Here is a 12869-nt window from a genome sequence, read left to right on the forward strand (position 1 = left end):
TTCAATCCTAATGAACGTTCCAATTTTTCAGCTAGTCCCATTGCGTCCTTGCAAAGGCGCTCTTGCATAGCCACTATTCTGACATCAGCGTGCAAAACAGTCACCGAGCAAAACAACTTGTGCTTTATTGGCGGACCTGCTGCATTAGGTAAGCAGTCGGACCACTCACGTTAAACCAAACGGAAAAGTTCAGCTGCGCCCTTTGCAGGGTTCCTGTTATCTTTAGACACCCCTTCCATACGAATCCCGGTGGCTACGTGTCTGGCCTCCATGTGCCTAAACAACCCACACGTAGCCAAAGAAATAGTAAATACATCCTACAGAGATGTGAAGATCGTTGACTATCTCTCGTTAATGATATGCAGAGATAAACCAGTAGAGATGCAGTTGGAAGCTGCTAGGTAGGACGAACATCAAACTATGAGCTTCTGAATAAAAAAAAATGCTTTATAGATGCTTGACAAATCTGCACAGAGCTGGAGCAATATTGGCTTTGGATCCGATGATAACTTACAAAACCCTCCCATGCTTAGTGAGGCATTGCCAGGTGAGGGCCGTTCAACAAAAGCATTGAACCCAACGGCAATTTAGTGAGTTTCCAGGTGGAACATTCGATAGCGCAACGAGCGATGGCAGCTGAAACTCTGGCCTATCTAACAGAGGTGGACAGCAATTTGCAACAAATTGCTGCCATCAGCAACCATCTACCCAGCGCGCTACTCGATCTCATAACGTGCGGTTCAGTGGCCGCTAAAATCGCCGCCTTTAGGTACAGTTGAGTTAGTTGAGGCACAAACAGAGCTGGTTTGAGGCCTTTTCTTTACAGGGCTTTTGCTTCATTGGCCGCTGATGAGGAGGACATAAGGAAGCGGATAATCAGCACCAAATGTTTAATGGTCCAAGTGGCCGAAGCGTTGAACGACCAAAACAAGGATGTCAATTTAGCAGCAATGCGTTGCTTGCACTCGCTTAGCAGGTCTGTCCAACAATTGCGCACCACATTCCAGGACCATTCGGTGTGGAAGCCGTTGATGACAGTTTTAGCAGGTGAGCCGAAGAGAAAACGCCAGAGGAAAATGCCTAACAATGCGAAATTTCAGGCGATACCACCAAAGAAATGATCCTGGCAGCTTCATCCACACTTTGCAACTTGCTTCTTGAGTTCTCCCCGGTTAAGGAGCCCCTCATGCAACAAGGTTGGTTCGATTTAAATTCAACATTCCCACTGTGAAGTCGCAGGCGTGCTTTAGGGGCAATACAAGTGATGTCGAATTTGACTACGTACTCCGACCCGGCGGTAAGATTGAACGGCGTTTGGGGCTTGATGAACTTGACCTTTCAAGCGGAGCAACGGGTGAAAAGCCAGATACTAAATACGTTGGGAACTGATCAGATTTTCCGGTAAAAACAGTACAGCCACTGAAAAATGCGAACCAAAACACTTTGCCATAACAGATTGCTGGCCGACTCAGATGTGGGAGTTATAATGAAAACTTTGGGCCTGTTAAGAAACCTAGTCTCTCCTCGCACACATACAGATGCAATGATGGCGCTGCACGGCACCCAAGTGATGCAAGCGGTCGTTTTAGTGTTGGAAGGGCCCCATTCACCGGAGGTATTTTGCTCAAGAACCACATTTTCGCTGTACAAGCATGCATCTATTTAGGTGAAAGAGCAGGCGTTGTTGATTTTGTCCAGTATTGCCGACGGAGATCGAGCAAAGGACCACATAATGATCAATGAAGATATTTTGAAAAAACTCGTTGACTACATGACCCATCCGGCACCATGTTTGCAGGTTGACTTGATCGGCCCCCCCGGAAAAAACGAAACCGTAATTGATTGATTGTTGCAGGAATCCGCAGTGTTCTGCATCGGAAATCTGTCGAGAATAGGCGAACCAGGCGCATTGGAAAGGCAACTAAAATTGCGGGAATTTGGCGCGGTAAACATTCTGCAACAGCTAATGGGGACATCCGACACACTTTCGTTTAATCGGTAATTTTTTTCGAGCTTCTACCTAAAGGCGGCACATTGGTTGGTTTGTTTTTAGATTAAAGTTGACTTTATCCAACTTCACTGATGTTTAAACCGCAAGTTGCGTTTTGAGACGACCCGACGACTTCATTCTTCATCAAACTGATATGCAATTGTAGTAATTTCATTGTTTATTGAAACGTGCAGAGTATTTGATAAATGCTCACCTGCGACTTCTTCTCAAGTTTAAGCAACTAGTTATGATAAATCTCCGAGAAGTCATCAAATAGGTAACTAATATTGATAAAGACCATTAGATGGAAGGCGTTTTTTTGGCACAGTTCTAAGGAAATTAATATTTTTTGAACCTGCCCCGGCAGTGAAACAAAATTGTTGATGTAAAGCGTTGTAAATTATGTATAAATATTTATTTGTAAAGATTGTTATAGTCAGGCGATATTATTATTACACGTACATGTTTCGGTCAATATTATTTTTAGATTTTGTAATCGATCGAATGCAAGTAAACTTCTCAAAGTACTTTGCAGCTTATTTTATTTTAATAAATTATCCTTCACTTACGCATTAACATGTATATAGTTTTGTACAAATAATAAAAATATAAATATCACAATCAATGTATGATAAGTTGAAGGGATAAGGCGAAGGAATAGGCAACTGGCCTTCAAACGGAAATACTGAACTAATTGGGGGATTCGAAAACAGGTATGATTTGTGTTGGAGCAGGAAGTGGGTTAATCTACTTTAGTTGCTTGCCGGATCGATCAAGAACATAAATAAGTTCGCTAAAGCGATACCCAGTGGGTCGGGTAAAATCAAGTAATTCATCCTAAGCATAGACTAGTTTTAAAAATGACCTTCTAGGTCGGGCCTTAGTATAGTCTTACCTCTGTAAGGGCTTTTTTCCAAGATTTTCTTCATTTTAGGCAGCGGTTTGCCTATTCTCCTACAAACCGGACAGAAATCGTTGGAATCGCTGGCACCGATGCATTGAGAGTGAAAGGAATGCCCGCATCCCCATACGCAAATGCTCATATTCGTGTCCACTTCCTTGCGGTAAGAAAACGATTTTTGGCAAAGATCGCAAGTGAGTTTTCTGATTGAAACACCTTTTCCATTCTGCTGAAATGTCTTGGCCAATTCTGAAAAATCCATCCAACACCTTAAATCGACGCAAGACAACTTTTGTCCGAACTTACGATAATGGAGATCTTTGCCCAGAACTTGCATGCTAGACTGCAGCAAATCAATGTCGTGCTTATAATCGCTAAGCATTCCCAACACTGTGCTCTTCACTTCCCCGTAATTAGCATTATTCACCAAATCGAGGAGCTGATCGGGAGGAACATGCGGCGCAGCTGCATGCAGCAGTTGCCTCAACGACGTCTTTTTCAGGCTCCTCTGCAATAAAACACCGCAGTTTTTCTTCAAGAAACAGCGCAAAAGCATGCGGACTCCAAACTGCTTACCTTACTTTGCAATAGAGTCAGCCACAAAGTCTGGGCGCCTTCAGGGTCCAGATGCTCGGCGCCTCGAATGCACAAAGCCACAGCTTCATCCACCAAGTCGTTGGAAATGAGCAGCTCCAAGGGTTCAGTCCATTCTCCCGATTGCTCCAACAGCAAGGCTGTCGCTTGATGAACCTACGCAAGAAAACGATGTTTGCACAAATGGAAAGCACTAGAAATTATTCATTTAGTGACAAAACAACCCGGCTTACCTACCCGATATTTTCGTGTAATCTCCAAAGCTGCTTCCGTTCTACACGGTCGAGCCAATAAAAATTCGCACGCTTTACACGGATGTCTGGCACACACCTGTTCCAAGAACAGCTCGGCTATTTTATCCGGCAACTTAAGATCGCTTGACACCAGTTCACTTAGAAAACTGTACTGTAAGTCCGTATCATCACTGAGCAGATCTGTTAGCGCTTCGATGTAATCCGGAAAATGATCGATGACTATCTCTGTGGCCTTTTCGCAGCTGATTGCCGCCAAGTGGTTGAAATTCTCTAAAAACTGTTGCTTCACACAGCGTTCTGGCGCTTGGATGTAGCTGAGAATGTAGTTAAACACGTCGCTTACGCGCACTGGATCCTTCAGGTAGCACTCCAGGATGCTACTAAAATTGCCCTGCAGTTCGTGCAAATGTTCGGCGACTCGATAGCAGCGCGACTTCAGTGCCATTTCCAGCAGCTTTGTCAAGTCGAACTGGGTGAGTTTTTTTGCTTTCAGCAAATCCAGCCATGCCTGCTCTTTTTCTGAGTGATCCCGAAGGGTTAGAGAATCGCCAGCCAAATTGGTCAAAGACTGTATCACCGAGGTTAGCATCGACTCGTCGATAGCTAGACTGTCGTTGGTCACCAATCTTGATATGAAGCAGGCCAGGTTGATTATCTGGCTGTCCTGCAAAACATCGCAATGAAACCTGGATGGAAAACTCCGAAGGAGGAAACTCACCGAAAATTGGGGCGGGGTAACGATTTGCATGAGAATGTGGATGAGTCTTTGCCTTTGCAACAGCCCCATTTCGCCCAAAAACTCGGCCTCAGTAAAGGCCAATTCCACCACATTCAGACACTCTCTAGTGTTGTACCTTAATAGCGCCCGTAGATAGGGATAGCTGCCCTCATCGGATTTTCCATTAATCGAATGCACCGTCTCTAAGCACCTTAGCACGTCATATTTTACCCGGGGAACGTCGCTTTCGGGTATACTTCCATTTGGGTAGCCCAAACCTGCTAGACAAGATGATACGTACACTAACAGAGTGTTGCCCAACCTGAAACCAACGGCATGCATTCTGCGAAACTCTCGCGATCAAATTGTATTCACCTGTTATTACTGGGCGTTAAATCTGTTAGAAACTCGACTAACGGCGAAGTATAGTCGCCCAGAGTTCTGGTGGTAATGTGAATCCAGGCATTGTACAAGTTCAGTCTTTTGCAAACCTTCAGCACCTGATGCAAATCCAAACAGCCTGAAACAACCAACAGCACCTTGTAAAGCTCCCAATTGACTCGGCAACTAGTTGGTTTACCTATTTCCAAAGACAGTAGAATGCTTTCGAGTAGTTGCGGATCTCTATGCTCTAAATGCGCGACTAACATCTGCGAAACAGACGGCGACAAGTCCTTCAAACTACCGCCGCAAATGTGATCAGTGAGCAGTGAATAGTACCAGTCCAGATTGTGTTGGTCAGTTGTAACCGCTTCCAGCAGCTCGTTGCAAAGAATATCACTAGAACAATCTGCATTGAAAGCGACAGCATTCAACCCAAAGGCGTGCTTACATCTTGTTCAATCTAACACAGCAAGCAACTGCTGCGGTTAGACTGTCTTTATCCACAGTGTTTTGGTTCAGATTCTCTAAATATCTAGTCAACAGCTCTATGGTGAAGCTCTCCTTGTTCAGGCCTTCCTCAGCGGCTAAATTCAGAGCCTCCGCCCATCTGCCTACATCGACAACAGACACATTCAAACTTTTTAGGACTTAGCTGGTGCTGGTCGTTACCTTGTTCGCTAAGGAAAATTATGCGCTCGGGCCACGTTCGCAGCTTAACCAAATGGACGGCCTTTGTTCCTAAAAACTTTCGCTCAAAATTGCAAAACTAGTGGATAGTCGCGTTTACCTAGCAGCAGTAGCTGCGTCCCTCTACTGCTCAAACTGTTGTAGCACGCGCGTTCGCCAGCAAGGGCAAAAGCTTCGCTCACTCCACCCCCAACTGCCAAAGCCTTAAAGTGGGCTGACCCATAAACCAGGCCAGCATTTGAAAGTTCCAGCAGTTCCAGCTCGCGCTGAGTGCGCACTTCGACTAGATGCAGATTTTCACTAGTGTCCAACAGGGCCAAATGTCTGGTGCCTGAAACATTCGCCTTAAAGCCCAACCGTGCTCCTCTATTAGCTGCTTACCCAGCCAATGTAATGCTGTTAAAGTGTAAGGCAACTGTACATTCCGTAAAGGCATCAGTCTAATTCTATTATTGCTGCTTGAACCGAAGTTCGTTATTAACCTGTTGGACAACGCAATCATGTGTTTTTAGCCAATTTAGCCAAGGGGTCCGCTACTTACCTCGCGTAGTGTAAGTAGTTGGCTCTAGCCCAAGCCAGGACTGGCTGAAACGTTTTCCCTATCGAAACTAATTGCCAGGAAATTAATGGTAAGGATGAAGATATCTTTGGTAGCTGCTGATTAAAGTGCACCTTTAGGCGCGGTTTTACTGATATCACAATAATCTGAAAAGACGCAATGAATCAGAGCAAAACAGGACGCTTCAGCGACTTGGGGTACCTTTGATAGGGTGGCCATTGCAACCAACGCATGCCTGCTTAGGAAATTCACATCATGGCCCTGGACTAACGGTTCAAAGACGCAAACCTCGCCTCGAGCCCCAGAAAATAGACACTTGGAGTCCCAGGTTCGCATCTGAAATCCCAACATCATCAAATTCAAATTCAGGATTTTTTGATTAGCATGAGAAAACTTACCCCCAACTTGCGATTGAACCCCAAGGAAAAAACACAGCCAGACGAGTCTCCACACAGGGCAAGGTTGTGGAGAAAAGTGAATCGCAGATGAAGAACGGCCGTTTGCGGGGCATGAGCATCGGGCATTTGCCTTATCATGTCTCCGCTCTTGGCGTCCAGCATCGTAATGTAGCCCCGCTCGTATCTGCAACATTTTCCGATGCATTTGGTGGGAAGTCGCAAAACATTCAGGATTTACCCCACAAGCAGCCGGATGCTTTCCAGATTAAAGGCCAAGGCAGATATCGCTCCTTGATCCACTAAGCTCGGGTTCTGGTAGCACCAGCACAGGTTCTGTTCTGAATCGAAATTCAGAATGTAGCCATGCGATGTGCCCACAGCCACATACTTTAAACTGTTGGCTATCACCGAGGGTAAACCGGCTTTAACTCTATCCTGGAACATTAGACAGTTTAGTACTTGACCTGCTGAGCGAATGGGGAGTTTTTTACAGCTGCAGAGGAAATTTGCGTGGAAAGGCCTTGCAGGATACAATGGGACATCATGGAGCGAAATCTGGAAGTCATGCTTTGGAAGGATTGTAACGACGTGGTGTCGCTTCCCTCTTCCGACTCCATGTCCCACAGAACCTTCTCCAAGGTGGGTGCCGCCACTTCGGGTATATCAAAATCGAAGTCATTGATCTGCAATTTAAGCACTTTGAAGAGTTTCCTAAAGTTGAAGGGAAACTGATTTTCCTGCATGTAAATCATTTTAAAATGCTGCAAGTGAACGCTTAAGCGCCTTAGTGGCTTGCTGCTACATCCCACATGAGGTGCAGTAGCAACTACTAGCAAAAACACATATAGTAATATCAAAATTAAATAAAATTCGGGAATTCCTCTGCTAGAGCCATGTAAACAAACCTCTCTGAAGTCCAAAAGAGACTCATCAGAGTCTTCGACTGTATACTCTTCGCTGCCCGAAGTCATTATCATGTGGGTTTACAAGTGGGTGCGATAATTATTAATCCGGCATTAAAAAAATTATTAAATAAACATTTAATTGAATTTTGTGGGAGTATATTTTCATAAGAACTGTCAGAAATGGCGAGGCAGACTGGGCCCAGTGCTGCCAATCGGCAACAGAGCGCAACCAGGGATACCAGGAAGACGCTGTGTTTTGTGATGTCTATTGGTTGGTAAGTTCGCTAGCGGTGCAGCGCGATTAACGTTTTTTCTTTGGTTTTACTGAAAAGACACCATGTCAGACGCCGGTTGCGTTGTTTTTATGAAAGGAATGAATGAAATGGCAAAATGTTTTGTTCTTGTAAATCCTATTTGTCTTCCAAGAATTTGAAATTGGTTTCGAAGTTGCTTTTGTTCCTTTATGTATATAAGGACTGACAAGACCATTTAAATTCGTTTTTTGGATTTCTTCGCCGACTGATTTTTCATGCAATTAAGTAGTGTAATTTGCAAATTTCGATTTTTGGTCGAAAAAAAAATGAAAATTTTCTCAAAACGTCATAAATTTTACATCATTTTCAGCGCACGGACGTCAGGAATGCATCGAAGTCATTGAAAAACATGGTAGAAGTTTCAGATCCGAAATAATAGAGATTTTCGGCACATTTTAAGCGTTTTTGAGCTTTCACGATCTTCAACCGACGATTTCTTCCCTATTATTGACCCAAACACTTTATAAATGCACATTTGTGACCTTCTTACATCGAAAGGAATCGATTAAGCTCAAAAAACCCGCATGTAAAATTTTGATTTTTGGCCGAAAATTTCGTCGATTTTTTGAAAAAAATGCAACTGTTCCCAAAATGTCTTAAAACTTATCAGTACTTAAAAAAATTACTTACACACTTAGTGGGTGAAAAAATTGCATTTTTAGTAATTGGTTCAGTTTCCATTTTTCCAGGAAATTAGTCAGTATGGCTGACTTTTTTCGCATACTCATACAAGCCATATAAGACTGCAGACTCGTTTAATAAAAAATCCAGTTAAGAACTACTGACTGCGTTCATTTGTATAGGTTTGCCATAGAGGCCATTTTTAAGTGACCCATTTATATATGTGTAATAATCGTGCCCAACACGCACTTATCAGGAATAATGAGATCACCAGCCTCGATAAGTCCACTAAAGGTCTTTATGCGGTTTTAGCTATTCCGGCTTTATCCTGGAAAAATCGGCTTGATATGCCAGTGCGTTTCAGCTTCCTCATCGTCAATCACCATGTTACGCATCTTTCGCACAGTCTTAATGGCTCTACTCTTGAGGCTCCCTTTTCCAGCCAAATCAAACGCGCCTTCTTTAGAGTGTAATTCGGAAAAGTGCTTCCAAAAATGCTGTGATTGGGGCGATGTTTATGCACGAATAAACGACAAACTTGAATGTATTCGCACCGATCGGTGGTCAAAGAACTATTCAATTTTCGAAAATATTACGCGAATAGCTGCGAATCATATGCCGTGTGACAGAAGCATTGAGTCTCCGGTACTTCTACCGATCGAAATTGTGACGATTTTCGATAATGGTTCGGTATATGAAGATGAAACTGAAGCAATCTTATCGCCAAGTAAATTTTGTTTGGAGCAAAAGGATGGTGAACTAAGCGTTTTGATCTGTTTGAACAAGGCGATGGTGCCTCTGGGTTATACGGAACATATTGTCTATAGTAAGTATGCTTAATGCTGTTAATTGATGCTTTAGAGATAGCTGGGCAAGCTTTCTTTATTTTCGAAAAAGTCGTAAAAGTTCCAAAACTTTGTCCAAGGTTTGACTCGACTCTGATTTTGAAGAAAGTTTGGTCTCTAGATGTCTCTAGCTATTTCGGTTTTATTTATATTGAAAGGTATTTTTTTCGCACCTTAAGTGATCAAATAATTTTCGGAATAAGGAACAAAAATCTCTGTGATTCCTCCTTTTCACCTGGCGCTTTTTCAGCTTTTTCGTTTTTTAATAACTTCCCGTTAATTGATTTTGACGACTGTCCTAAAAGACACTATATAGGGCCAGCAAGGCGTTAGAGAGGGATAAAGATAGTGTGGGTCACCGCCGCCGCATTTTTGCATTTTTTGCACCGAAAATCAATGCTCGATTAAAGAACGCCATAAGAAATCCTGGAAACTTCCAATAAAATTGTGCATTAGCGAACTGTACAAAAATAAACAATTGTTCCCTATTTTTGCCAAAAAATCACAAAAATAAACTTAGAAAAAATGAAAAATTTTCGAATTTAAGATTCAACAAAGACAATTATCAAGTACTTTTCACGAGTTTTTCCTTAAAATTCAGTATCTGTGATTTTTTTGGCTGGCGACTGGAACAATTGTTTGGTGTTTTTTCCTGTAATTATCGTCGTTAAACCTGCAAACCAAAAAAATTCAGTGTTTGAAAAACTGTTTTTCTTGTTAAGTAGAATAAAAAGTTTTTTAACTATCGCTGCTGAATCAACTGCTTCGGTCGAGCGCAAAGGTTTATATTTTAGTGTTTTCCTCAAAAACTACGCGAAACATTAAAAAATGTCTTGGCACCCAAAAGTTTAGTCAACTATTGTTTTATGCCGGACGAAAATTTGAAAAATTTAAAATGCAATATTTTGGGCAATGAACTTCTTCAAAACCACAACAAAACTGCTTAAAATTCCAACTTTGCAAAGTATTAGACGAGAAACTGTTAAACAAGCTGACTTGACTACCGTCCGTAAAAGACACAATATAGGGCCAGCAAGGCGTTAGAGAGGGATAAAGATAATGTGGGTCACCGCCGCATTTTGCATTTTTTAACCGAAAATCTGAATGCTGCTGAATCAACTGCTTCGAGCGAGCGCAAAGGTTTACATTTTAGCGTTTTTCTCGAAAACTACGCAAAACACGAAAGAATCTCTAGACACCCAAAAGTTTAGTCGATTATTCTTTTATGCGGAACAAAAATCAAAGTTTTTCAAATGCAGTATTTTGGGCAATGAACATCTTGAAAACCTGAACAAAACTGCGTAAAATTACAACTTGCAAAGTTTTAGACGAGAAATTGTTAAACAAACTTTGAAAATCCCCGTCCAAGACTAACTTGATCGCTGGGTTTTGCCCAGTTAACGCGATTTGAAATCGCAACCGAGAAATCGCCACTTTTCCTCAAGAATAGGCGAAAAAACCTTGAATGTGAACGATTCATTAGCATTTCGGAGCTCCAGTAAGTGTGTTGATTGTGTAACATTCCACGTTTTCATTAGTTGAGCATTAAGCAGGCGAAAAATAAATGCAATTAGCCTTCCGCATATCTGCCTATTTAAAAGGCGTGTCTTTAAATTGCGGTCATCCACAGCTTGGTTGCTGAATGGCCGTTTTACATAAAGATACATTTAGAAACATCCATTCGCCTTTTTCTATTGTGGACTGTGGACAGTCTGCATCTCGCTCTCTGCCTTTAAACAATCAATCAATGACTCACGTGCTAAGAACCGGTCTTCTAGTTTGCGCCTCCTTGACCACAGTTCTGACTATATCGACGGAAAATGCGTGCAAATTGCGAAACTGTATTCAAAAGTGCTGCAATCACACATCGGAAATGCTCTGGAACAATCGAACTGAAGAATATCGATGCGAGATGGTCGATTACGTTCAAAAACATCCGTTGGTCAATAGGGATTTTCACATTCTCTATGAGAAGCCTTGCGATGGTCTTCGACAGTATGCCTTCAAAGAACTGGTAGATCAAGATGGTTTAAGAATGTTTGAAAATGGAAGTTCCGTCTTTGAAGCAGGCAGTTCAGCTGTTTTCGCTTGAAGAATTTTGCTTCGAACATTTTGAGGGCAAAGCCGGGGTTTTGGCGTGTGTTGATAAGGAGGAGATTCGTGGGCAAAACCCTGCCCGATGGTATATTTCGGGTAAGTTTCCATGCAAATTGATTGTATTTTTTTCATGTTTTCGATAGGAAGGGCATTTTTTGAACAGAAAAGAACAGCCTTTCGAAAGGTGTTTGCAAATTGCGACTTTTCCCAGTGGCGTAGAAGTTATATAGCGCCCAACCCCCAAACCGGCACTTTCTTCCAACATTTTGCCCAGTTTGAACTGGAATTTTAAATTTCCGCAAATAATTTTCCGCGGTAAATTATAATGGGAAGTTTAGACATTTGCCAATAACCGAATGCCTTGATTTAGATAGTTTTATCGAGAATCAGTCAAATAGATATTGACTTTAACTGCCCATTAAAACGGTGTAGTTAATTTCCCAGCGGCAAAACGTTCAAATCTGCTGGGCATTGATGGATTTTAATTACCATAAAATGTGGAATGATAAACTTAAAAGTTTGCTCGATATTTCATATCGGTTGAATCGCACGGGACCAGATCAGATGATCAGATATATGCGAATTTATTAGCCATAACTATATAGTGTGCACCAACAAAACCTTGGATGTTGCAAAAACGTGCAAGAATTCAACCAAAAAATCAAGTTAAATAAAAGTACAAGAGCAAGATTTTGGCTGCGTCACAAACGAGCACATCCAGGACCGGTTTCGGATCTATTATCCTTCATCAGTTAGTAAAACAGTGGCACAGATTGAATAATTATTCGGTTTTTATTTTTTCAACGAAAAACCGTTACACAAAAAAAACTCCCCAGATGACAGACATTTAATATAGAATTATAAGATATTGCGTGCTTTTCGTGTTTTGCATCAAAAAAAACATTTTTTTTCTTTCGTTTGTGCAAATTCAGACTTGTTTTCTTCAAAATACTCAAGCTTCCAGAGTGTATGAGTTTTAATCTAATCGTTAGCATCGCATCTAAAAGGCAGTTTAGTAGATAAAAGCGTTTTTATATGCATTCAACGATGAAGAAACCGGAAAAACTAGACGGAAATCTGCCGGAAACACTTTTAAGTGGAAAAGCCTTGAAGGCTGCAGGAATTTTTATTTTTAGTGACTCAAAACGGTAAGTGGATGTTTTAAGCTAAATGAGTTCGCACGAAAACTGATTGTTTTCCAAACTGTTCGCCGAATTTATAAACTAAATCGCATTATTATACACAAAGTTTTGTTTTTAAATTTAGGTCAATGTGCATTTTGCAAGGCACGCAATGGAATCATTGGTTTGTTAAGCTCGGTTTTTTCATATACATTTTTACACAGCGATTTTTGAGTCGAAACTGTTTCATTTTTTAAGTTCGATGCAAAAAACTACGCATGAAAACTAGCGCGGTTAGAGAAGTTGCCCGAAAGTGGCACAAAAATGACCTGAAATCCAGATTTTAACTCACAAAATTTGCAAAAACTGGTGCAGAAAACATTGAAAAATGTACAAGGTGTCCTAAACTAAGGGTTCATTCTCCGGATGATTTTCGAAAATTAAGCAAAGAAGTTCTATAACAATAAAAGTGAATTTTTCA

General features: G+C 41.7%; 3 protein-coding genes across 6 annotated transcripts in view; 2 read left to right on the plus strand and 1 right to left on the minus strand.

Annotated features, from left to right (window-relative positions):
* Positions 1-2518, plus strand: part of LOC109539452 (armadillo repeat-containing protein 8) — a 3429-nt gene extending 911 nt beyond the window's left edge. The window contains exons 4-14 of the mRNA XM_019907198.2: positions 32-148; positions 209-401; positions 454-547; positions 603-769; positions 827-1047; positions 1101-1196; positions 1251-1401; positions 1456-1615; positions 1667-1798; positions 1856-1998; positions 2054-2518. Coding sequence (XP_019762757.1) covers positions 32-148; positions 209-401; positions 454-547; positions 603-769; positions 827-1047; positions 1101-1196; positions 1251-1401; positions 1456-1615; positions 1667-1798; positions 1856-1998; positions 2054-2090 — 1511 coding nt within the window. The 3' untranslated portion in view covers positions 2091-2518. The remainder of the gene's footprint in view (positions 1-31; positions 149-208; positions 402-453; positions 548-602; positions 770-826; positions 1048-1100; positions 1197-1250; positions 1402-1455; positions 1616-1666; positions 1799-1855; positions 1999-2053) is intronic.
* Positions 2516-12869, minus strand: part of LOC109539450 (vacuolar protein sorting-associated protein 8 homolog) — a 21796-nt gene continuing 11442 nt past the window's right edge. The window contains exons 1-17 of one of the 3 annotated variants that reach the window (XM_019907196.2): positions 7391-7633; positions 6977-7168; positions 6724-6920; positions 6486-6669; positions 6289-6423; positions 6070-6233; positions 5910-6010; positions 5629-5859; positions 5511-5579; positions 5290-5452; positions 5038-5237; positions 4833-4977; positions 4458-4779; positions 3723-4403; positions 3468-3641; positions 3198-3399; positions 2516-3140 (exon numbers count right to left, since the gene is read on the minus strand). In XM_019907196.2, coding sequence (XP_019762755.2) covers positions 2845-3140; positions 3198-3399; positions 3468-3641; positions 3723-4403; positions 4458-4779; positions 4833-4977; positions 5038-5237; positions 5290-5452; positions 5511-5579; positions 5629-5859; positions 5910-6010; positions 6070-6233; positions 6289-6423; positions 6486-6669; positions 6724-6920; positions 6977-7168; positions 7391-7462 — 3528 coding nt within the window. In that variant the 5' untranslated portion in view covers positions 7463-7633 and the 3' untranslated portion in view covers positions 2516-2844. Of the gene's footprint in view, positions 3141-3197; positions 3400-3467; positions 3642-3718; positions 4404-4457; positions 4780-4832; positions 4978-5037; positions 5238-5289; positions 5453-5510; positions 5580-5628; positions 5860-5909; positions 6011-6069; positions 6234-6288; positions 6424-6485; positions 6670-6723; positions 6921-6976; positions 7169-7390; positions 7634-12869 lie in introns of those variants that run through there. The other 2 variants (XM_048669469.1, XM_019907197.2) reach the window with 2 other exon arrangements.
* Positions 10891-12869, plus strand: part of LOC109539466 (G-protein coupled receptor Mth2) — a 31794-nt gene continuing 29815 nt past the window's right edge. Inside the window, exons 1-2 of one of the 2 annotated variants that reach the window (XM_048669473.1) lie at positions 10891-11184; positions 11237-11363. In XM_048669473.1, coding sequence (XP_048525430.1) covers positions 10918-11184; positions 11237-11363 — 394 coding nt within the window. In that variant the 5' untranslated portion in view covers positions 10891-10917. The remainder of the gene's footprint in view (positions 11185-11236; positions 11364-12869) is intronic. The other variant, XM_019907224.2, reaches the window with a different exon arrangement.

The sequence above is a fragment of the Dendroctonus ponderosae genome, unplaced genomic scaffold, assembly GCF_020466585.1.
Source record: "Dendroctonus ponderosae isolate FM_Combo_2020 unplaced genomic scaffold, Dpon_F_20191213v2 Dpon_F_20191213_8, whole genome shotgun sequence".
NCBI lineage: Eukaryota > Metazoa > Arthropoda > Insecta > Coleoptera > Curculionidae > Dendroctonus > Dendroctonus ponderosae.